Source organism: Protopterus annectens, chromosome 2.part1 (genome assembly GCF_019279795.1).
Source record: "Protopterus annectens isolate FY-2018-M chromosome 2.part1, PAN1.0, whole genome shotgun sequence".
Lineage (NCBI taxonomy): Eukaryota > Metazoa > Chordata > Ceratodontiformes > Protopteridae > Protopterus > Protopterus annectens.
Window position 1 is genome coordinate 79,761,635 of NC_056729.1, and position 26,753 is coordinate 79,788,387.

A 26,753-nucleotide genomic window follows, 5' to 3' on the forward strand; every position below is an offset into this window, starting at 1 on the left:
GGGTACTGCAGGACCTGTGAGCAGTACCAAAAGGTAGGCAAGGCAGGAGACAAACTGAGAGCTCCTTTGATGCCTTTGCCTGTGATTGAGGAGCCATTTCAGAGAGTAGCTATGGATATTGTGCATCCACTTAGTACCCTAAATTCTACAGGGAAAAAGTATATCCTAGTGGTAGTGGATTATGCTACATGATACCCTGAGGCAGTCGCTTTGTCCTCCATTGAAGCAGAGAAGGTGGCAAATGCTTTGTTAGAGATTTTCAGCAGGTTAGGTTTCCCAAAAGAAATACTGACTGACAGAGGTGCCAATTTTATATCAGACCTGTTGGCTTGTCTGTGGAAGTCCTGTGGGGTGAAGCACATGAAGACCACCCCTTACCATCCCCAGACTAATGGTCTTGTTGAGAGGTTAAACTCTACAATCAAGTCCATGCTATGGGCATTTGCAGATCAGTTTAAGAGGGAGTGGGACAAATATTTGCCCCATCTGTTGTTTTCTTACAGAGAGCTTCCCCAGGAATCCACAGGTTTTCACCCTTTGAGTTGCTGTATGGGCATAAGGTGAGGGGACCTCTAGATTTAATTTGAGATGAGTGGGAAGGTGAGTGCAAGTCTCACAAGGAGTCTGTTGTGGCATACGTCCTAAACCTCAGGACAAGGCTCAGGGAACTCATGGGCTTGGCCCAGGAGAATCTGGCAGAAGCCCAACAACAGAAAAAGGTGTGGTATGACAGGAATGCTCTAGCTAGAGAGTATGCTGTGGGGCAGCAGGCAATTGTTCTCATTCCTGTCAGACACAACAAGTTGGAAGTAGCCTGGGAGGGTCCTTACAAGGTGGTAAGAAAGGTAAGTGATATTAACTACATAGTGGAACTGCTAGGCAGACGGGAGGGGCACAAAATGTACCATGTTAACATGATGAAACCTTACCGTGATAGGGAGGCCCTTGTGCTGAGCATTTGTAGTGGATTGTAGGAGGAGTCTGAGGGAGATCTGGGGACTGATCTCCTCAGTGATGCCCGGACTGACACCTCAGTGGAACGGGAAGCCATGTCCCAGCAGCTATCTCCTACCCAAGTTCAAGAAATTCGAGCAGTGTTGCAAGAATTTGGGGACATGTTCACTGGGAAACCAGGGTGCACCCACCTAGTGCAGCACCAGTTAGATACAGGACACCAAAGGCCTATTAGGCAGGCCCCTTATAGGGTGCCTGAGGGAGTCAGACACACCCTGAGGGAGGAGGTACAGGAGATGTTGGAACTAGGGGTAATTCAAGAGTCCAACAGTCTCTGAGCCTCCCCAGTGTAGCTGGTGCCAAAGAAGGATGGTAGCCCTAGGTTCTGTGTGGACTACAATGAATTAAATAGTCACACAGAGTCAAATACTTACCCCATGCCTAGGACAGATGAGGCCCTAGAACAGCTGGATGGGGTTAAGTATCTTACAACCATTGATCTTACCAAGGGTTACTGGCAGGTGCCCTTGACTCCCAGTGCTAGAGAGAAGTCAGTCTTTGTGATGCCTTTTGGCTTGTATGAGTTCATAAAGATGCCCTTTGGGATGAAGTATGCCCCAATGACTTTCCAGAGGCTGGTAGATCATATCCTAGCAGGAGCAGGAGGGTTTGCCCTTGCTTACCTAGATGATATTGCCATCTACAGCCATTCCTGGCCAGAGCACCTTCAGCATGTCAGGGAGATGCTGGGCAGACTACAGAGGGCAGGGTTGACCATTAAGCCGAGCAAATGTCAGGTGAGTAATGCAGAGGTCTGCTATCTAGGACATAGAGTGGGGAGTGGTAAGATAAAGCCAGAGCCTGGCAAAGTGGAAGCCATTCAGGCATGGCCTGCACCTGTTACAAAAAAGCAGATGAGGGTATTTTTAGGGACAGCAGGGTACTACAGAAGATTTGTCCCTAGTTATAGTGCCATAGCTGCTCCACTCACAGACCTGACAAGAAAGAACAGGCCAGATAAGGTAGTGTGGATCCCAACATGTGAGTAGGCATTCCAGAAGCTTAAAGAAGATTTGAAAGGACACCCTGTGTTAGCCAGTCCAGATTACAGCAAAGAATTTGTTGTGCAGGTGGATTCTTCAAACCATGGGGTGGGGGCTATACTTAGCCAGATTTTTTCAGAGGGGGAAGAGCACCCAGTGGTTTATCTCAGTCGTAGTCTCCAACCCAGGGAGGAATGTTATGCAGCTGTAGAAAAGGAATGTCTAGCCATAGTGTGGGCATTGCAGAAACTTTAGCCTTATCTGTATGGAAGGAAATTCACTGTTATGACATATCACAACCCCCGAAAATGGTTAAACAGAGCCAGCCAGCAAAATTCCAAGTTACTAAGATGGAGCCTGGGGTTGCAAGCATATGATATGTCAGTGCAGCATAGCAGTGGGATTAGCAATGCCAATGCAGATGGGCTCTCAAGACAGGGAATGGGGTGAGGTACACTCAGACAGACCTAACCCTCTCAAGCGGCGTTTCTCAAGGGTCACTTGGAAAACTAAATTAAGTTCTCCGGGGGGGGGGGGTGAAGACTGGTAGAGAATGGTGAAGCTGCCAGCCTAGCCAGATAGAATTGTCCAGATAATTCTACAATTTGTAAATATGAATGTGAATCACAGGCTTGTTGTCTTAAATGAAAAAAATGCTGTTACAAAAATGTGGCAGCAGTGCTCTCTACTAATCCAGTAAAATCATGTTGTGACCCTTTGATCTAAAGTCAGCTCCAGTCCGGCTAGATGAAGGCTTCCTGTCTATTACTTTAAGGCTAAAATTAATGATCAGAATTTACTTGTTGAATGTCTTTTATTGCTCTAAGTGTAAAATAATGTAAATGCAGTTTCTGTCAGCCTGGGAACACCAGGAAAGTGTGAAATGATGTAATGTTTTATCAGAACTGCAGTTTCAGTTTAAACAGAGAGAACCAGAAGGCATTAAGCATTTTTGTCTTGATATCCAACTCATCAGCATTCTGCCTGTTGTCTTATGTAAGTTATCTTAGACCTGTGTTTTCTTTTAGAGAGCTAGAAATTAGAAAGTTTAGACTAAGTGTTTTTCTGTGATGTCAGAACTGTAGTACTGATGTATTTTAAGTATTTCTGTGTGATCTCTGAACTCTTGACTAGCACTGACTGTGTAGTGGAAAGTATTGTCTTGTGGTTTTAATTATTTATTATTAAATATTTTAAAACCTTTTAACTGTGGCTGGTTTGTATTGCATATTTATAGAGTTTACTGTCTAAGTCACTTCAAATAAGCTTTGACTGATTAGTCACACTTACTAACTGGATAATAATATTGCACAGTAATAATTGGACATCTTTTTAAGGGTCTTTGAGTAGCTGATAAGTATTAGTGGGTGGTGACAAGTAGAACTACTGTATAGTCTACGAGAAAGGGGCACAGCTGGAGAAACTGTGCCAGCCTTCCCCAGGAGTGTCTGTGTGGTTGTATAACCTCTTCTCAAAGTGCATGTTTGTCTGTGTCAGCTACTTGGGCAGGGACATGAAGCACTGGTTGGACAGAGATGGTGCTAGAGGTTTCAGCTTGCCCACTAGGCTGAGATCTGCACCCTATAGCTGTGCCAGTGGGGAGTCTTATTGGGGACCTGGAGAGCAAGAGAGCGACCAGCTCCGGACTGACTGTGATCGCTTTGTGCTGTTAAGGAAAATTGCACTTTACTGTGTGTATTTGTTCTCATTTCCTCATATATGAGATGCCCTTTTTGGTGTTAGTGGTGAGGATTGAGGCTCCTTGATTGCTGGGCTAGGACACGGGCGCCACAACTCCTTTTGGCTTGTATGAGTTTACAAAGATTCCCTTTGGGATGAAGAATGCCCAGCAACTTTCCAGAGGTTGTTAGATCATATCCTGGCAGGAGCAGGAGGGTTTGCCCTTGCTTACCTCGATGATATTGCCATCTGCAGCCATTCCTGGCCAGAGCACCTTCAGCATGTCAGAGAGGTGCTGGGCAGACTACAAAGGGCAGGGTTGACCATTAAGCTGAGCAAATGTGAGGTGGGTATGGCAGAGGTCTCTTACCTAGGACATAGAGTGGGGAGTGGTAAGATAAGGCCAGAACCTACCAAAGTGGAAGCCATTCAGGCATGGCCTGCACCTGTTACTAAAAAGCAGATGAGGGCATTTTAGGTACAGCAGGGTACTACAGAAAGTTCGTCCTCAGTTATAGTACCATAACTGCTCCCCTCACAGACATGACAAGGAAGAGCAGAGCCAGCCAGCAAAAGGCCAAGTTGCTAAGATGGAGCCAAGAGTTGCAAGCACATGATATGTCAGTGCAGCACCTCAGTGGGATTAGCAATGCCAATGCAGATGGACTCTCAAGACAGGGAATGGGGTAAGGTATACTCAGATAGACCTAACCCTCTCAAGAAGCGTTTCTCAAGGGTCACCTATAAAACTAGCTTGAGTTCTCCGGGGGGGGGGGGGGGATGTGAAGGCTGCCAGCCTAGCCAGATAGAAATAGATAATTCTGTCATTTGTAAATATTAATGTAAACCACAGACTTGTTGTCCTAAATGGTAAAAATAGTGTTACATATGTAACTGAAAAAAATGTAACAACAGTGCACTCTACTGACCAAGTAAAGCATGTTGTGACCCTTTGATGTAAACACGGCTCCGGTCGGTCTAGATGAAGGAATTCTTGCTATTGTTTTAAGGCCAGATTTAATGGCCAGAATTTGCATGCATAAATGTCCTTAATGGCTTTACTTCCTGACCTGGTGTGAGCTTACTAAAGAATGTAGCCTGTTAGCCTGGGAACCCAGGGAAGTGTGAAGAATGATGTAATGTGAATCAGGAAGGTGATTTTAAAAACAGAGAGAATCAGAGAGCATTAAGCATTTTTGTCTAGACCATCAAACTCATCGGCACTCTGCCTGTGTTCTGTATGTAAGTTTATTTTAGACTTGTGTTTTCTCTTAGTCTAATATTTCTAGTTTCTAGCTGTTTGTAAGTGCTTTTCTGTGATGTCAGAACTGTACTACTGAATTATTTTAAGTATTTCTCTGTGATCTCTGAACTCTTGACTAGCACTGTGTAGTAAAAAGTATTGTCTTGTATTTTTAATTATTTATTATTAAATATTTTTAAACCCTTTTATCTGTGGCTGTTTTGTGTAGAGATAATTTAAGCTCTTAAGAGTACTTACATGCCTTTGGTAAAAATTGTACAAAGCCACTCCAATAGCTTTAGCCATGGGCTATACTACCAATTGGATAATAATATTGCACAGTAATAATTGGACACCCTTTTAAAGGCCTTTGAGTAGCTGATAATTATTAGCTGGGTGGTGGCAATGATTTCTACCGTATAGTCTGGGTGAAAGGGGCACAGCTGGAGAACCTGTGACAGCCTTCCCCAGGAGTGTCTGTGTGGTTGTATAAAACTCTTATCTCAGTGTGTGTGTTTGTCAGCTACTTGGGCAGGGACACGAAGCACTGGTTGGACAGTGAGGGTGCTGGAGGTTTTAGCTTGCCCACTAGACTGAGATCTGGACCCTATAGCTGTGTCAGTGGGGAGTCTTATTGGGGACCTGGAGAGCAAGGGAGTGACCAGCCCCGGACTGACTGTGATCTCTGTGTGCTCTTAAGGGAAATTGCACTTTACTGTGTGTATTTGTTATCCTTTCCTCCTATATGAGATGCCCCTCACTGGTGTTGGTGGTGAGGATTGAGGCTCCTTGATTGCTGGGGCAGGGCACGGGCGTCACACTGGTCACAAGTAATTGTATATTAAGTATACTGCTTGACATTTTCCGTGCTTATCTTTTATTGTGATTTTGCTACGATTCTGAAAATTAAGTTTGTCATTAATAGTTGCTCCCAAGTTAAATAAAAATGGCAGACTTAATTTTTATGTTTCAATAACTGCTGTAGAGTATAACCACAGTTCTCGTACTACCTGCCATTTGTAGTGTTGGATTTATTGTGTACATACTGTTTGCTTTATTTAGTCAGCACTTGCATTGTTTAATGTAAAGCAGTTTTTTTTTTCTTCTGTACTTAATATTATGTATTGTATAGCTATTGAAACTAAGGGATCAAGTAACTGGCATATATGGCCTCCTTTGTTTTTTTTTTTTGTGTGTTTGTGTCTGATACTGACATCATCGATAACATCCTCCAGCTTGTTCAGCCAGTTTTCTTTCTCTGTAGTTATTTTCTAAACCTGCAGGAATTACTGCCTTTGGAACTGTACCTGATGATTTACCGAGATCACCATCAGTCATGTACTGACAATCTTTCAGTGTTTCAGACTAAAGAACATGAAAGGTGTTTTCTCCAGTGACACACATACAAAGTTGTAGAAAATTGACTAAAAGCTGGGTTTGGATTGCAGAGCATAAAAGGTTATTACTTAAATGACACCTTTATTGGTACTTTTACTGACAACTGATGAAAGAGCAATAAACATTCAAGTAGTCGGATTGAGGACTGTCAGAATTGTGAGAGTGACAGTCGGCCATATTGTGGACTGAGAGAGATGGAGCCATCTGCACTTGAAGAAAGTAGTTTATAGTGAAACTTTTGATTTTACTAGTAACAATCTTGGATGAACTGCAAATGGATTAATAGTAAATTGGAGATATTTATGTAGAAAGTGCTTCTCTGTGGCACGTAAGATGATGAGATATGTTACCGTCCTGTAGATTTTATGCACTAGATAAACAAGGAGGTGAAGAAGCAGTTTGTTAATTTGCAAATTAAGCTGGTAATGTCCAGTTTCAAATAGCAGGAAGACAAGGTATGGCAAAAGAATAGTGGGTTATTGGAGCTTCAGAAGGAGATGAAAGAATAGGTAGTCTGGATTGGCAGGTGGTAACTGTATCGGAATTGTAAAACCATAGTTTCTTGGATGCAGTTTGGAGTAAATGTAAAGTAGCCTTGTCTGTGTGATTTGAATTCTGGTATTTAAAAGTGTAAACTTTGACCTGTTGTCGAAGCCTAGCAAAGTATGTTCAGCAAGAGAAACATGGGTTTATTTTGATAATGATTTTCTGTTCAGACTTGTAGACTGCTAACTGTATTTTTGCAGTCAATGCACAAGTATAAGGCTGAGAGTTTAACATTTAAGGTGTTTTTTTCAGTCCTCTTCAAAGTTTTCTTTCCACACTGGGGGTAAAACATTTTCTTGACATGCCAAAAATCTTCAACTGTGTCAGCGAGTTTGAACCCAAAGAATGTTATGGTGGCTCACTGCAGAAGTCTAGTGTAGAGACTGGTGACTTTGTGCAGTAGAATAAGGGGATTTTAACTCAATGGCATTTAGAAAGTAGGCATTTAGGTACATTGAAACTTATAAATTTAGTTAAGTGTAATGATAGTATTTCAAGTACTGATCAATGAATATGCAGTGCAAGAGTGCATCATTACTGTTATTGTCTCGGTTCCTGAGTGCTTCGCCAGCATGTACTCAGACTAACTCCAAGCCACTGTGACACTGGTTTACTGTCTTAAAATCATAATCTAACAAATTGGTTGTTATTGATTATGTTAAGACGTATTTGTTGTGTGACATGGATGTAAGGCAAGAATGCATATTTGATTTTTTTTATTCTGTCAGGTGTTACATTATTCAGATGGTACTTATAATCTTCACAGCGAAAATTCTATATGTTTTTTATTCATGAATAAGGGTCCCCAGCACCTAAGTCAGGTAATCAAACTTGACAGATGTGACTATAATTGGACCATGTATTTGGAGGTGCCGTACTGGGTGCACATAATAAAAATAGGCTAACATTTTGTACACAGTGTCTTAAGGCAAGTACTGACCTTGACTGGTGAACATAGGTTATTTTTTATTAGAAACTATACTTGTATTTCACACATTTGTAGTGGTAGATGATTCTATTGAAGTATGTATTTGTTCTGCTGCAAGCTGAAGTATGAGGTTTCTGAATTTGATTTGCAGGGAAATGCATATGGGCACCATTGTAAATTATTTAATGTTTTTAGGAGTGTATGGTTTATCACTGCTATAGGGAAGGCCTCTTGAAACAGCTGACATAAGGAATGGTAGGTAGTTCCTTAGTACAATTAAAAAATATATGTATTTGTTTGTCTTTGTGTAGCCATTTTCAGTGGAGGCCCCGGTAGAAAAGCTCCATTTGCTTACATTACATTATACTTAGTTGCAGTTAAACACAGAGTAGTTACATTTACATTTATACACATACAGTAGTTGCATTTCTATTTACATTCATACACATACAGTAGTTACATTTATACATTTGAAGATTTTACAGTGGTAGAAGTTACTAAATAGAAAGCCCTCATGCAACTTAGTGGATTGCACAGACAGCAGTTATGTCTAAAAATGTTTTAAATGTAGCAAGTAATTGGGTTTCCCAGGAGAATTTGAATAAACTGTCAAAAGTATATGAATGTTTTAGGTAAATTCTATGGGGGAGGGAAATTGATTTTCCACATTGATAAGATGAGCAAGTGGGGGGAGCACTGTTGAGATAAAATCTGCAAGTAGATGGGTAAGGCCTTTTTGGCACAGCAGATGTTGCTAATTTGTGTAGCTAGACAGTGAAAACTCCACTGAAGACACAGGGCTCACCTGTTCAGTGTAGTAGATAGAAGGTTTCACTGGATGGAGGAGAAGTGACCCTGGGCATATGAGAGGTCTGTGTTTTTCTGCCTTGATCAGATATGTAATTTTTTTAAGCACCTTTATTGAATTATCACTTGTGACATGTGCATACTGGCATTAATATAAATGTAATCAAACCATATTAAAAAGTCACATTTACAAATGCTATACATCGTACATATTGTTGTATCCTCTAATCTAGGCAGCACCACATAAATTAAGTCCTTGCTTTTCTTAAACCTCATTCCTTCTCCAGAACATTTTCTGCATGTATTGTTTCCACAATTTCCATCTTTTATGTGTAATTTACTCCAAATCTTTTCTAAAGATCCTACCTCCTATTCTTTTACTTCTGTTGCAATATTCACAATTTCATGTGTAGTTGGTTTAGATATTGATTTCAGTTTTTTAGTGATTGCTTTTTTGCCAGCCACCAGAATTAAACTTAACAAGGTCTTACTATGTCTAGGCAATTCAGATCTTGTATCCCAGCTCAGAAAATCATTTCCTTAGTTACTCTTGTTTGCTCACCCTGTATTCCCTACAGAATACGCTGTAGAGCATGTTTAAAGTCTGCCAACTCATTTCACTCCCAAACCATATGTTCCAGTTACTTTTCCTCCCCATCAACATTTGCCATCTAACTGAGGAAGAGTTCCACGTCTGCAATTCTTGAGCATTTATAATAGTTATGAATGCTATTAGTGTGTGAATTGGGTCTGTGCAATATTTGCAACTGACCTACGTATGACAACCATGAAGAGATGCTTGTAGTAAATGATGCACTCTAATCTTCAAAGAAATTTGTGCCATGTAAATGGGCAAGTATTAAAAATATGAGTGCACCACTGATTGATAGAATGGGATAGTATTTTTCTGAATTTTAATCTTACACATTAGAAGTGTGCCTTGCAGTTTATAGACAAGTGGTCGATGGATGCCCCGAGTGTATACGGGGAGAAACTAAGATGTGTACCACATGACTGATTTTTATTAGTCTTTGTTGTCCTGAACAGAGTGATGGTGTCATTAGGGTCATGGATAAGTGGCTTTGGTGGTGCAATGGGCATTGTTAGATTGGAGTGATGAGAGGGAATTGTTTTGTGGTGTTTAAACTACTATGTGTGGGTGTTGCATAAATAAGTGACTAAATTATATAACAGTGTTTACCATGTAATAAAGGTGAAAGGAGTGCAATCTGATTTTATATGCAAATGTGCAAGGACGGGTTCTCTTGAAAATACTTGAGGGCCTAGTTATGATTATTTTATAAGGTGATTCAAAATACTTATTCAAATGATTAATATTTTATGATTTCTGTGCGTTAAATGTGATGATGCAGTTAGTTTTGGTAGAACTGATAAAATGCTCCAAATGTTGTACTGCAGAGGACCAGTACACCAAGTTATACATATGTATATGACAAAATGTTGACTGCAAGAAGACTTGAAAGGGATATATATTATTAGAATATGAATTCTTAATAAGAGAATTGCTACTCTGGGATCAGATTATTAGCTGTTGCTGATAAGTTTATATAAGACTAGTATGGGAGACATAGGTAAACAATGTTGATTTCCATTGTATTACTTTAAACAAATATTCAAGTAATTATATGCAAACAGTTTACAAATAGGGTTGGCAGGGCTGCAGAGGGAAAGGCGAGCTATTGATAAGTAACTGGGATCTGATGAAGAGCAGGATAGCATAACATAGCATGTAATAGCCTATTCTACAGAGTACCGTGGAAGAAGTAAAGATGCACAAGTTAATTTAAGAGATGAACTTAGGACAGTGGAAGAGGTTAGAGGCACTGAATTAGAAATACGCAGACACATATTAAACATCAAGAAGGACCAGGTACTAGAGTTGATGGAGACAAGGCATTAAAATCTACTGACCAGTTAAGATTTATGCAGCCTGATAAAGGTAGAGGGATTATTGTAATGGATTATTAAGATTATGTCCAGTGTACGTACCAAGTTTTATATCAAGATACTTATGTTGAAGCCTCTATTAATGAGGTACATGTTTCATATAAGAATATTGATTATTGTTTATTGGACATGTTGACACAGGGGCAGATTTTACCTATGGAGTATAATTACATGAGCACTGATTTTCTAAGAATCCCCACTATCTTCGGCCTCCCCAAAATTCATAAGGATCTTCGTGATCCTCCACTTCACTCTATTGTGGATTCTGGGTCTTCTAAGACTAATTATATTGCATGTTTTATTGATGCTCAGTTAAAACAAGATGTTTTGAGCATTCTACATATTTGTCGTGATTCTTGACATTTTTTTGTCTATGTTTAATTGTTTGTCTCCGTATAATAGTGGGATTTTTATAATGATTGATGTTAGATTTATTTAGTTGTATACCCCATGATGCTGGTTTGCAGTGGTTCTTTGATTTTCTTTTTGAGCATTTCCATTACAGTCATGATAAGGTTAATATCTTTAATCATTTAATAGAATTGGTTTTAACTAACACTTATATTTATTTTGAAGGACAATTGTTTAAGCAGTTAGGAGGAGTGGCTATAGGGTCAGACTGTGACCCCCTTTATGTACACCCAGGTCTTCCAGTGAAACTGCTACTGTGGGACTCATTCCAGCTTTTATCTCTCCATGGTGGCACAGATGAGCTTGCACTGACCTTTCATGCCTACCTCTTCCCAGCCTTCTCCTCCACATCTAAACTGATAACAGAACCTGGTCCGGCTAGGTCACAGAGATTTGTTTCTGCATATCATGAAGTCCACATGATAAAATATTCACTTTCCAGATTCAGTGCACTTTTTTCAGTTACTTTATCTTCAGAAAAAAAGAATTCAGTCAAGTGTCCTGCAAAAATTAGCATATCGTACAATAGTGCTAACTCTTTCAGTACTAAACTTGGATAGCGAAGCACATTGTGCATTAGAGGGTTAGTGCATGAGATGCTGTTTGAAAGCACAGTAAAACAAGTAGTATGTTGTAAGTGTATTGCCACTGGGGGACTACTGGTGCAATATGACACTGCTAGGATTTAAGACAATGATGTCAGCATCTGTAAGCCATGGTGACTAGTAATAATTCAGACATACATTTTTAGAGGATCAGGCAGAAGGCATTCTTAAGTTTAGCATACATACCTGGGAGAAGTTACTAAAACCAGTAATTTGCTCTGAAGAGAAGAGCTGTTGAGTACTGGTGCAACAGCAAGGTAGCTGTTTAAGTATAACCATTGTTACGGCAGTTTTAGGGTTAGTGATATAGGTCCTGAGATAAATACTTTTATTTTTTTTTAAATAAAAATGTCAGTTATGTGTGCTGTACTCCTTTTGGTGAATGATTTCTGGACAAGTCATGTTAACTACTACAAGAAGTTGTCATTCATTGAGTTATATATGGAGCAACAAGTATCTGAATAATGGACTAGGAAAATAAGTTAACCAGCATGCAAAAGGGAAGGTGTTAAGAAACAGTGGTTTAGAGTATTATTTAAATACTGTAATCTAGAAGCAAATGGGCCATGTCCTGAGTAGCAGCTGTTGACAGTGGGCTCCAAATAGTGCGGTCATAGGCTGTAATAAGAGAGAATATGGCCAGATAGATAAATATTCTAGCTGTGTTCTGTTTGCATGTAGAGAGGCTAGGAAGTAAACATGAAAATGGCAGAACTTAAAATATATGTAAATATCTTTATTGCTTTTTCTTTCTTCACAGGCCCTTTCATCAGTGTATTAATGTCAAAGCTGGAGAATATGCCGGAAAATTCCTTGCATGTAAATCTGTTGCTCACAGGCATCTTTGCACAGTTAGCTTGCTACCCACAGCCTCTTCTGCGATCGTTTTTGCTGAATACTAATGTGGTGTTTCAGCCAAGTGTACGATCTCTGTACCAGGTAATCTCGAAATTCGTTCTTTTTTTTTCTCTAAATAGTCATTGTAAGGTACAAATCTTCAAGTGTATGCTGCATGCATTGCAATGGAAATGTCTGCTTTTTAAAAGTTAGCTCAATTGAACTGCCTTCGTGTACATCAAGAACTTGCATGACTCTTCGTTCACTTCTCATTTAAGCGTGATTTTCATAACCCTTTATAGTAGCATTGCAATGCAGAGAGGACATTATCTTATTTCAGATGAAGCTGTAGTTGAAGACTGACTGTGAATTGCTCTTAGCAGAGGTTTCAAACTATGAACAGCAAACAGAAAAATAAAATCCAACCAGCTCTGCAAGCAACTAACCTTATTTAACAATCAGTCTGATACCTCGGCCATTCGCCTTCACAGGAAGACTGTTTGCTATTTGTAATTTTTTGGACTGGTGTTTACTATGTTTCAAATTCCAAGTCAAACAGATTAAAAAATCTTTGGAGACAAGCCCCCCCCCCCCCTTTAATTGCTAGTCTTTGTGCCATCTCAATCGGCAATTGGTTTTCATTATTACTGGATTTCATAGTGATTTTCCATTGTTTCCCTCTCATGCCACTCCAGGTAGTTTTTTTTAAGTCATAACTTTGTCTACCAGTTACAATATCCAGGTTTTTCTCATAACTGCTGTTAATGATGATGTCACATAGTGCTGTTTGTCACCTTAATATTTTCGTCAAAGTAAAATTCACAGTGCATTACATAAACTGTGACATTTTCTGTTCCGTAGTGCAGAAATGGTATCCCCAATGTGGGCAGCAGAATGCACAAATCACTACTACTATTTATTTATTACTTATGTTATTATTATTATGATTTTGACTGGGCTATCCAGACATGTTGAGGTCCATTTTCAGTGGAAGCTTTGGAAGAAAAGCTTCACAAGTTAACAAGTAAATGGATAGTTCAAGCGGATAAATAACGCTTGTTGCAGCTTCATAAACTGACTAATATCATTAGGTACAGGGTAGTTTTTCAAGAATTTCAGTCTCCCAGACTTCACAATAAATGGCTGTAATACAAATAGTTGGTTTATAGCTTAATAAATGGCTTCTACAGCTGGATAGCATGTACAGGCATATTAATATAGTAAATTAACAGAATTACACTATCTTTAATTCAAGCATAACAATGAAAATCCACCCCAGAGCTCCCTGTACAGCTGCAAGTCCTGATATTGTGAGTGCCTCAGTTATGGAGAAGACAGACTTGGCAGTTTCTATATTTAAACAGCTGAAACAAAACATGACTGCAATACTTTTAACATAAAGTAGTTGTGCTCTCACACTCTGCTAAACTCTCTGGTGTCATCACACCTCAGAACAGGTGCAATGCTCTGAGATGCCACAACCTCAGACTTGGTACATAACTGCAGTTTGTAAGGACTTCAGTTATGCTCCACTGAATTACAATGGGAAGCCACCACCCACAGCTAGGGATAAAACTGGAGACTGGATACATTTGGTCCACGGAGCAAAAAGTAATTAATCTGTGGGAGATGAGATCAATGGAGGTCAACATATTTCCAGTTGTGTTGTTTTGGATATTAATTTACACTACCGGAACAAGGAGGAGTGCATTATTTATAATAACCATTAAACGTCCTGACGTAAGTAAGTAGGATTTGCACCACAGAAGGATATAAAGTGGCTGGCTCCTTACTAGTGACAGTGCATGCTAGATATATCAGGATTTATAGTTTGATACCTTTATTGTAAAATCAGTTATTGTCCAAAATGGTGGAAAATGGAATTCCTTTTTTACACCAATGTTGTTGCTATGCTTAATGTAACTCAGGAGCTTAGCCATAGTTTGCTGACTTGATTTCTGTGTATGGAATCACCAAACAAGTTGTAGCTTCTCAATCATTATATCAAATAGCTACCAGCAGATATGAGATTGTTTGTTGCATTACATGAGTCTACAAAAATTTCTGTATACAAAATTTGGAATACCCTGCTTATACTAATTAGGTATTTAGTTTATGGTTGAATGCAGTTGGATGTTGCTGTAGTGATTCCTGCAGCTGAGTGACAAATTTCAAATATTTACTATATACTGGATCTAGTTTATACAAGATATCTGATGACAGAACAGTTGATATACAGCCATGGAATAATCTTAAGAAGAATATGTATTAGCTAGGTTTAGTCCTTGAGAATTGTCCAAGAAGTTTTGACTTCTGTATTTCCCTAGCATTTGGTTTCCCTTTTTGACAAGTGTCATGCAAGCTGTTCCTGTAAAGCGAATAAGTTATTCAGCATGACTCCCAAGAATTTCACATAGTCTGTGTAATCTCTCGTTTTCAGTACTTATTATAATGGAGATTATAGGCAAGCGATTAGTGCTATAATTGCTGTAAAATAGTACAGATTGTGCCTACAGAACAACTTATAAGGTAGTATTTATATTGCCAGGACTGACGTTTTTTATAGCCTTTTACTGTTTCTTTTGAGCCTCGAAGTTAACCATACATAGTAGGTCCTTATCATCATCATACTGTAGCACAACCATATCCCACTGGGCAAGACAGTAGGCCAACACTGATGCTAAACAACTGCCCAAGACAGTAGGCCAACATTGATGCTAAACAACTGCGCAGTACAGTAAGCCAACACTGATGCTAAACAACTGTGCAAGACAGTAGGCCAACACCGATACTAAACAACTACGCTAGACAGTAGGCCAACACTGGTGCTAAAGAACTATGCTAGAAAGTAGGCCAACACTGATGCTGAACAACTACGCTAGACAGTAGCCCAACAGTAATGCTAAAGAGCTGCGCTAGAGAGTAGGCCAACACTGATGCTAAAGAACTGCGCAAGACACTAGGCCAACACTGATGCTAAACAACTGTGCAAGACATTAGGCCAACACTGATGCTAAATAAGAGAAACCCTTAAACTGGTCCTCAGTGAACATCTTTGTTATGCAGAAGGTTAGAGTACTGACTAACCTCATCTGATCCTGTATTTTCTGTCCTTTGAGTAACTTCAAAGCCAGTATATAGTGATTAGACTCCTGCCTAATACTGATAAAGTAATCAGTAGGCATTAGTCACTAATGGTACAAGTGCATCTGGATATGTCAGCTTTTCATTGAGCAAGATCTTCCCTTCATAGGATCATAGAAGGAGGTTCCCAGGCTAATGGCTCTGGGGCCCTTACAAGCCTAGCCAAGAGTTTATCCCAAAAAGAAACCTCAGTCAGTACTTGTTGTCCCTGTCAATGAGGGACACAGGGGGAACCCCTGGGACAAATTTGTGGTTTCCCATCCACTCATGTAGGATTTTCCCATTCACTCATGTAGGATCAGAAAGTGTTAGCAGGGCAGTTGATTGATAAAACCATGTTGAATCACAGTCAGTATGTTATTTAATTTAAAGAATTTAGTGAGCTCTTGATGTTTAAAACATTCTCAGTCCTTTGCCTATGGCTATGGCTCACAGTTGCTTGCTTCACTCGATATTCTACCCTTGTAAAGGGAATGAAATAGGCTTCTTCCACATGGCACATAGAAGTAGTAAAAGTGGAATAACCAAGGAGTAGGCAGCTAATTCGGTAGGTTTTGGAGGAATATTATCTGAATCAACAGATCCCGATTCTTGTTTTTTAATAGGAGTTTCACTTGAGTAGAAGTGATTATCCAGGTTGATGTGACCTGTCTGGTTTGCTTATGAGCAAGCAAAGATGTTAGGTACTCCCTTTTCAACCCTGCTGCTGAACAGGTCTTCTGTCTGTATTGCAGATGTTTAAAGGAGGGGGAAAGGGCTACCTATATGCACTGTTCCAGTACATTGTTAGAAAGACCCAATTGTTCTCTTCCTCATAAAAAAGCCCTTTTTTGAGTTGATTTATTATTTTGATTATATATTTATCAGTTACTCATACTAAAATAAAGGTGTTGCTGTTTTTTCCTGATGGTATCTTGCCCAGTTTTAGGCACTTGAAATCATTACAGATCATTAAAGACTTTATTTTGACTAATACGCAAGGACATGGGTGTCCTTTGTTCTGAACAGTTTGATAAGAGCAAGACTGACTGTTATGGCTCTAATGATACTGATGAAGTAGTTCAGTCCTTCCTCTGTAATGTGAAAGAGAGTTTAGAATGGATCAGTTTATTTTTAAATAAGCTGGTTCATTACATCTTTGTCAAACTTTTTTATACTTCTTTCAAGTAAAAATCTGGTTGGAAGTCATAATCACATGACTATGAATGGCAAAAGTAGGAAGGTAGTTATCAGCGGCATCTGCTAGAGTACCTACTGATCTGATATGTTATGGATAAAAGGGAATGTACAGCCTGTAAGCTGTTTGTACTAGAGTACCTACTGACCTGATATCTTATGGATGGAAGGAAGACATACAGCCAGTAATAGCTGTCCGTGCTAGAGTACCCATTGACCTGATATCTTATAGATGGAAGGAAAACATACAGCCAGTAATAGCTCTCAGTGCTACAGTACCTACTGACCTAATATCTTATGCATGGAAGGAAAACATACAGCCAATAATAGTTCTCCCTGTTTGAGTTTTTGCCAGTCAAAGAGGCAAAAAAAGACATGGTTATGTAAGATATTAGCCATCACAGGATTGACCTACATTCTGTTGAGATATTGAAGAACTAATCAGTCTTCAGCCCCCTGTACCCCTTTCATGTGAGGAACTTCACCCCCACACTGTCTAACCTATAAATGCCAACTCCACAGTCACACTGCAATGTACCATCTGCTTCATGCAGTAACTGTAGTTGTGATGATCCGTGGAAAAACAAAACCATGCTGGGTGGCCGTGGTGGTGCAGCGGTTAGCGTTGCCACCTCACAGCAAGAGGTTCTCTGGTTCGATCCTCAGCTGCGGTGCCTTCTGTATGTCCTCCCTGTGCTTGTGTGAGTTTCCTCCGGGTGCTCCAGTTTCCTCCCACATCTCAAAGACATGCTGTAGGTGGATTGGACACTCTAAATTGGCCCTTGGTATGAGTGCATGCGTATATGCCTTCTGTGGAAGGTTGGGTGCTGGGCTGGCAACTCGACACTGTAAAACTCTACAGCCAATCTTGAGCAGACAGGTGATCCACTGTGGCGACCCCTAATCGGGAAAAGCCGAAAGAAGAAGCTAAAGCTACTCTGTGGTAAATGCCTAGTTGAAATGCAGGTCTGTTCCATAAGAGAACCTACTTTCATATAACATTTGGAAATACTCACTGTTACAAAAGTATTGGCTTAGCTGCTTATTCAATACTGTTTCTCTTCTTGCAAAGGCTAACATGTCTCATGCCAGTAAAGGTAGAGATATTAGTACATGAGACTCCCAGTGATGTCCAATAATTGGCATTAGGCTTCTTCAGTTCTTTGAGGCTTAAAACCTCCTCAAAGAAAATGGATGCTTATAGTCACAGTATGTGCTATGCAAACTAACAGTATAACTACAAAGATGTTACTTTTGTAAATTAGCAACTAGCACCTATAAATGTTACAAAACTAAATAGAAATGTAGTAAGACAAAGAGAAAGGTGGTGGAGAAACTGTACTGCTGCAGTGGCCCCCTCCTTAACATCCATCATTCTGATGAGTATCTCACAAAACTATCTATTTTTCTTCAGAAAAAGGTTGTTGCAATAGCAAATCTTAACCTTTGGGTAGCATCTCAAATAGTAGGAGGTAGCTAAGAGGTTACTGCTTCATGGCAGACAGTTACGGGATTAACTGCAGTATAGCCTTGACAAAACTTGTCTTACATCTAAATTGAGCTTCTGATTTTTAATATATATTAAAAGTATAGACATTAGTTCATGTGCTGCTGTCCTGTATGCCAGAAGAAAAAATGTCCTCAAGTGCTGCAGATGATGGACGTCTCAGGCTGCTTCATGAAGTAGGTTGTTCCCTTTAGTTCTGTGCCAGCTAAAAATGAATTAAGAGTTCATCTGAATTTCAAGTGTATTTTGAAACATGATTTTGTGTATATAGTAGAGTTAGTAGTCATGCTTACAGTGTTGCCATCAGATCTGAGAAAGAGTGTAGCGACGTTATTGGTGAATATCAAATGGAATGTGCAGGACACCTCATGTGTGTGGAGCTTACCATCTAATGAAGAAGGTATTTCAGATCAGTTATGAGGCTCTCAGAAACAGAGCTACATTGTGTTTAGGAAGCTGTATAACAGTAATTCAAATAAGTGGTTTCAGGTCTGTTGTATTGTTACATGAAGTAACTGAAAATATCTGGAGATGATTCCACTGAGTTTCTGGACGCAAATTATAACTCAGTGTTACTACTGTAGAAAGTGAATAGTGGATGTAGGGCATATGTCAGTGGAAAAGAGCAGCCAAAGTATATATAATGAGCAGATGTTTACCACTTTGGAAGACAGTGCAGGAAGGCATAATTTGTGGCTCACTGGGTTTTTTGTTTGTTTTTTAAGGAAATCAGTAATGAAATTTATGTAAACTAAGATGATGCAATGAGCTGGTTTCTTGACGAGGTAATTAGAAATTGAGAAATACTGTTGATTACCATCATCTCTGTCAGGGAGGACATATGGTCAACGAAGAATGATTTTGGTTCAGTTGGTCAACTGGAAAGAAAAGGATCGGGTTTGTCTCAGTTATGGCAGCCTGTGAAAAGGAAAATGTTGGAAGGGAGAAAGGAAGGCAGGCCATTTCTGGTGGATTGTTTTAGACTTCTAGGCAGCAAAGTTTTTTTTTCCCTTGGGTGCCATTAAGAAGTGGCAATTAAAGTAATTTACTTTACAAGCTGTCATTCCCATCGGTGTTGAAAGTGTTATTTCCATCTGTTTACCTCAGCCCAGTCTGTGTTGGGTAGTTTGCCAGGGATGCTGTCTACTTAGGATTATGCTGTGAAAATCATTGCCTTCAGATACTGGGAAAAGTGATGATGACTGTGGAATTGCTGTATTTGGAAAGGGTAAGGAGCTGGATCCCAAGCAAGTCGAAAGTGAGATGGTCATAGCCTGTACTTGGGCTGGGTGCAGTGAGAGGAAAGACTTTGAATGTCTACTTGAAGGGGATTTGGAAATTGTTATTGCAAAGAGAGTTTGTGATGATAAAAATGTTATTTCATTGATGAGCTTGAATTTATGTAAACTTGAACATCTTATTAGAATTTGGTTTTGTACATTTTTGCTGCTCAACTGTGAGGGGTTAAGTGGTAGTGTTTTTGTCACAACACTACTACTAGTTAATTCACTGGACATTCTTTTGAACTTGTCTGTTATGATTCTTGATTATGGCTGACTGAGCTGTTGAGCTGTTTGATTAGGGGCAACGTCATTACAATGGCAAGATCCGGGGTCCTTTTATGAAATATGTTGTTTTTTAGAATGCCTTAAATTGTTACTTGAAATGCTATGTTAACTTTGAATATTCGAAGACAAAGTTTCTAATGAAATGGGAGTGTTAATTTCTGAAGTATTATAGAAAGTATTAATGTTTCTAGGATTTTTATGCTAAGTGTTTCTGAACAATTGGAATTTAGAGAGATGTGTTGAATGTTTTGGGTGCCTAGACCTTCCAGTCTCTATATATAAGTGAAGGTTGTCTCTTATTTTGAAGTGCATTAAAATGATTCATGATGGTGACACACAAAAAAATTGGATAGTAATGGGTTTTTATCATGTGTTCTTTTCCATTTGCCTGACCCTGTGCAGCTCAATGATTTTAAGCAGATGCTTAAATGTACAGCTGTGTGATAAATGACGTTGGGAAATGCTGGGCTTAATATATTGAAGAGCCGTGTTGAGGACAGTATAGAAAATTTTGAAAGTTAGGGGTTTTAATAGGTAGCTCACTATCATTTTAGGCCATAAGTGAATGATTAAATGCTGTGTATATTAAGTCTTATAATGGACATCTTATAAAGTGATGACTGTCATTCTGTGCAACAAGTGCATGTTTTCCAGATATGTATATGTTATATTTTTTAAGATAGCTGTTATAAGAAAATGTGATTCATACCTTAAAAAAAGATTACAAAGGGATATATTTATAAGGTGCTGTTGTGTCTTTTGGCTTTTCCTGGTTAAGGGTTGCCACAACGGAACGCCGGTCTGCTAATGATTGGCAGTAGATTTTTACGTGCTGGCTTGCTGGGCCTAACGCACAACCTTCAATGAAGGAATGCCCATTCATGCATGTCGACACACAGAAGACGCTCTAATGGAGAATCAAATGGGCAACGTCTAACTGTGAGGCGACAACGCTACCGTAGCACCACCACCGCAGTCTTTTGATATATTTATAAGGTGTAATGCTGTTAAAATGCTGTGTAATGCTGTTAAAATGTGTTTAAGGTACCACAGTTTATATGATTTTTATAAATGTTCCTATTGACTGTGAAGCACTGCTGTTAAAGTGTGTTAGTGTTTATGATTTCTCCTATGATAGTGTTGCATTTAGGTTTTAGATTTGTTTAAATGGTTGATTGTGTCCACCACGTGTGTGCTGTTTCAGGTATGATGGCTTTGCACTAAGTTTTTCAGGACAACTCCTGGCAGGTATGTTAGCTTTGCACCAGGTTTTCCAGGACACCTGCAGGCAGTTACTATGTAATCACTATGGATAGAAATTTGCTGGTGGTAATGGTATAAATTATAGTGTAACCGACTTCTTATGTTATCTTTTTTATTTGTTTATTTATTTATTTAACATTTTGTTTTCAGGGAAAGTCCGACTTGGAATGAAGTCAATTTTCAGCAGAGGCAGATGCATGTCTTTATAATGTGGGAGGAAACCGGAGTACCCAGAGAAAACCCACATGAATGCAAGGAGGACATGCAGACTCCACACAAAAGGCACTCCAGCCAAGAATCTAACCAGAGAACCTCTTGCTGTGAGGTGAGAATGCTACCGCTGCACCACTGCCCTGGCTGTAAATCCCAGGCTGACCCTAAAAAATTGTACAGTTGGGTTAGTGCTTTACCCCACTCAACAAATGCATAAAGAAATGTCAAAATAAGGTGAACATTGGGTGAAGGGTTAGGAAAAGTCATGCGATACACACTTTTAATATAGCTGTGTAGTTGTTTGTTAGACTGGGATACCAATGTTTATTTGGTTGGTTTTCTGTTGCAATTTGTCAAGTTGTCATGGTTTATATTAGTAATTGTTTGGGTTATAGGTTACTTGAATCTATTTAAAAATGGCGTGACTGAAAAGGTGCTTAATTAAATAAGGTAGCACAGGATTGTTGTGGGATTTCTTTTTTCTTAAAGATGTTAATGAAATGTTAAAGATGGAATGTTGAGTGAGATTACATGACTGGGTTATTTCTGAGTGACTGTAAGGCAGTGAATTGAAGGAGTTATTCATTTCTTTGTTTTTATAAGGTAATATTTGTAAAATGAGACTGACTGAGTGAAAGTTTTTTTCTTTTATTTCTAATATTTGTTAATTTATTTTATGTTTTTAAATTTATCATGACGGGTTGATCAGATGAAGTACTGAATGTTCTGATTATTTTTAGAGGGTATGTTTCAAGGATTCAGTGCAGCACGAACACATTACTTGTGGATGGTTGCGATAGAAATGGATCGAGTTTTACTTTGGAAGAGCATCATGCTACTGGGATTATTTGAGGTTACAGTAGGTGCAGATTGCTGCATGGATTGGTGAAGGTTATCAAGTTTACTGCATTACTACATCAGTAAGGTGTTCAATCTGAACAGTTGTGGGATATAGCACAGGCCATAAGGATGGACACTAAAATATTATTCTATTTTTGGGTTTGTGTTATTCCTATCAGTGCTAAGCTGTGTCTTGCAGGTATTTTTTAACTACATTATTTTCTACATTTCCCTCTGTGTCTGTTGACCATCAAGTGCTCCACCTGTATGTAGTTCCTGAGCTCTGTTTTACTTAGAGGCAGTGGAACCTACCTGCACCCAAGCAAGAGCTGACTGGAAGCAGCTGGCATCCAAACAGACAGATATGCAGGAATTTTGTGCCCCTGCCAATTCTAATGTATCTGATCAGCCCTCATGGGAGGGCATCCTTGTTCCAGTGGCCTGAGGGTCTAGATTTCTCCCAGGCAGGGGCTATCCATGTTTTGAGATGGACCTCCCAGGCAGGGAATATCCATGTTTTAAGATGGACCACAGTTGCTCCCAGGCAGGGGACCTACTCAGCAACACTTCCCACTGTAGGCCCTCCATCATTTACAGCACAGGCCAAGGGGGCATTTTTCTGTTTAGTCCATAACCCTACTCCCTGATGGATGATGCAAGCACCCATATCACCACTGGAATCTCCTGTACCCACCTAGGATGCTTGGGTGCTCTCACATATATGTCTTCAAGCCCTGTCATCACTGACTTGAGTACACAAGGTCATGTCCTTCATGTGACAGACTATGTCTTGTGCATGTCTCTGCTTGCATGGGAGCAGTTGTGGCAACTGGAAAACCACCCCAGATATGTGAGTCATGTTACTCATTTCCCATTGTTCTTGTCCAGCTATTTCAGTAGACAAGCTGCCCAGGTTGCCTGGGTGCAGTCAGGGCTCTATCCCTCAATGCCATGGAGCCAGGGTAATTTTGAGTGCAAGTTTGTGTGGAACATGGGAAGACAGAGAGCTTGAAGATTGCTAGTTTGAAGAATAAGAATTACAAAACAGATGGCCCATTGGACTATAATTTAGCTATATAGGTGATGCTGAACTTTTGAAACAATGCAGACATTTTACATAAATAGCTTGCAACTATGTTCCTGCTGCATGTGAAAGGTTTCTCTTCTTTGCTGCTGCTGTTCATATCAATGCACTGTCAATACACTATTTGTATTTATTTTTTTGCAGAAAAGTATGCTGTAGATTTAGCAGCTACACTAGTAGAATGAGTTTTAATGGTTTAAAACTCACTGTCAAAAAATGCATAACAGTATCCTTTGTAAAGTCGGCTACCCTAGAAAACTACCTTACTGACAGCACACCCATAAGAGTGGTCAGACATTTGAAGATGTGTGTACACAGTAACTTGGCTTTCAACCAACATGTTTCTAAGGTACTAAGAAAATTATTCTATGTTGCTCAACTTATAAACAAGGGCATGACATCCAGATCCAGTGAAGCCATCGTTCGATTGTATTCAGCCCTCATCAGACCCATCATTAAGTATATTGTCCCCTTAGGAATGTACCTGACCAGGCATATGCAACAGATGGAATGTCCATGGAGGTTCCGAACAACAATACAGCATTTAAACAACATCTTGTTAGGATCATCTTAAAGCCCTATCTGTATACTCTGTTTTGTACAGATTGAAGGGCAATCTTTGTCTGGCATACAAGGTATCCTTGGATCCTACATATCTGCAAAACAAATCACATCAGAACTTCCTAGTCCAAAGACTTAAACCTTGCTTACAACATAAGTAGAACATGTTGCAGGGACACATATGTGTCTCAGAGAATACCCCTTCTGTGGAACATACTTCCCATCCAGAGGAAGTAAAGCTATTCCCTAACCACATTTAAGTGTAAACTGGACCAGTGGATTCAAACTCTGAAACTCATTTGTAGTCTTGCACCATTGTTCTAATGGTGAGAGGCAACCTGTAAATGCTTGACCAGCCATGCTGTAGCTTACATGTGACCATTAAAATGATGCTGATGTGGCTGTGAGTTAGAGATTGGAGCTTTACATTCCAGAGTAGTTATACATTCACGTGCACACCTTTAATTGCAGTTCCAGTCTTATTATGTTGCCAAGGATAAGGGAGTCTTGGATGGGCAGGATCTTCTGGGAGTGAAGCATCCCAGAGGTCAGCCTGTTTAGCATACAGTAGACTGCAGCTGTACCTCTGTCCTGCTAGGCTGAGCTCAGCAAGAGGGATCTGAGAGGCAGATACAGTCCATCTCTGGAAAGATCCCTTTTCTAGTTTCTTCCTTGTTTTCTGATTCTGTGAATGCTGGTATATGCTCAGAAAGGAGGGTACAGAGCCCCTGCTTATTGCCCCTTTGTGGCCCAGGAAGAAGTGGCAAGTCTCTCAAAGTCATGGTATTACAGGAGCCCATCCAGTTTCAGGCTAGAGCTTCTCCTTTGTTTGGCATAACAACTGGCTCTGCATCCATGTCTAGCTGATCTAGTAGATCCCTTGATTCAACTGGACCTTATGATATTAGTTTAAAAAGTGATTAAAGCTGCCAGGAAGTTTTCTGTTTAGCACAGTGGAGAGAGTCAGGTGAGGAAGACACAACAGCAGTAGTACCACAACTGAGGCAGAGACAGGCACAGTACATTGCAGTTGTGGCAAAAACGTGTCTTTTGTTCCACACTTATGGACCATGATACAGACAAAATGGAATAAACCGTTGAATACATTATCTCTTTCTGGATGTGCAGGGCAGTGCATGGACTGGCCACATTGGGAATAGCACATGTCATCATGCACAGACAAGTTAGGAGGTTGTCAGGGCACAGTCCTCATCATTTGCACAGAAGTGTGGGTGGGAAAACAGCGACAGGTGAATGCCACACTGTGAGATGGTATAGGGTGATGGGAGCAGTCAAGGGAGAGACAGTGACAGGTGACTGCAACACCCAGAATGGGGTAGGATAATGGGAGCAGTCAGAGGAACAGTGAAAATGGCTGCAGCACTATGAAGCTGGGGATGAGTGAGAGGTGAGTAGAGCAGCCATACATCATGGAAGGTTTTGGGGAGTCAGGGATTACATCATCCGGTGGCAGGATCAAGTTATTATGATGGGATCATTGGTGTTATCCATTATGCTGCCTTGCCATGTAAGAGTTTGATGTGGACAGTGGCATGGAATGGGTAGATGTGGGATTGTGGACATTCTCCCTTACAAGCATATCGCGACTGATCTTGATAAATGCCATTGTGCAGAATGTCTGTGTCAACCATGAGCAGGGCTGTCAGCCTGTGTGCGTATAGGCAATAAGGAAGGAGTAAAACTACATAATTATGCATGTACAACCTGAACAGGCATCCCATGTATTAAGCCAGAGATGTGTTTTGGGCCACTAACTGGGCTGTGACCATAAAGGGCCATGGCAGATTGTGTACCCACAGGTAAGTGTTAGGCTGTGACAGACTCAGTATTCTCTATTTGGACAGTGTGCAACTACCCCATATCCTGACCCTACTATTGGCACTGATGGAATGGATTCTGGCATCATGAAGATATTTGCCATCAGTGACCTCAGCAGTATTGTCTGCTTCCTGTTCCTACACTTTGTCACTGTGCACTTTTTGAATATCATCCTTGAATATACTGAGTTGAATAACCATTTTCAATATGATATGGGTGCATGGGTCCCTGACCTGACCATCTGCTGGTTAATGTAAAAAGCCACATTTATATCAGTGATGGACCTGAAATTCAAGCAGCACCTCGCTTCCCATGTCTATCCCCTGCAGTGAGTGTATGCACCTGAGATTCAGTGCAGAGTTCAGATGCTGTGTGCACTGGGGACAGAATTGGACACCAGAAGGCACTTTCTTGTAGAAGGTACCTGATATATTCAGATGAGACTGTATTTTTACAACAGCTTCAGTTATGGTATTTGTAGATGAACCCTCCCCTTGTAGAGTTACAAATAATGCTATTGTGCTGCTGATATTAGTATTGTTCTGTTGTGTTGGACTCTTTGAAAGCAAAACACACAACTCCATTGTCTATCCAAACGTATACCTCTATAGCAGTGTTGGCGTGTATACTTTGTCTTGCAGGTTGCTCTAGTACCAGAAAAGTGGTGCTTGGAAAGACACATATGCTGGTGAGCCTTAATCAATCCTTCCCTTCAAAGGTATTGGGAGTGTACCATGCATTGTTAACCTGCTACATTCCCAACAAATACATGTGTGTTTGGTGCCAGTCCGGCTCCCATATCTAAGCAACCCCCAGTTATGAGGGATGCTTCTTCTAGGGGCAAAACAACACTAAAAACTACTCAGCTTCAGAGTGATGCTGCTTTGTGGATGATTCACCCCTTGGTGGTCCAGTGTACTGCAATGTCCCATGTCTTTTCTTATCCACAGATCAGTAACTCTCCATTGAACCTGTTACAGGAATCTATTATAACAAGCCACAGCATTTGTATCCTGTACCACTTCCTGACAAATCTGGTCCGAGTACTACTAGCCAGCAGCAGATTTGCCCAAGAGATGCATGCCATGTGTGCAAAGGACCTACAATGGCACTTCATTTTCCTGGGTACTGAACTTGT

At 40.1% G+C, this 26,753-nt stretch overlaps 1 protein-coding gene across 1 annotated transcript in view; it reads left to right on the plus strand.

The window, feature by feature from the left end:
- FHIP1A (FHF complex subunit HOOK interacting protein 1A) overlaps positions 1–26,753 on the plus strand; it is a 990,350-nt gene that overhangs the window by 826,886 nt on the left and 136,711 nt on the right. The window contains exon 11 of the mRNA XM_044062036.1: positions 12,344–12,522. Within this exon, the coding sequence (XP_043917971.1) occupies positions 12,344–12,522 (179 nt within the window). The remainder of the gene's footprint in view (positions 1–12,343; positions 12,523–26,753) is intronic.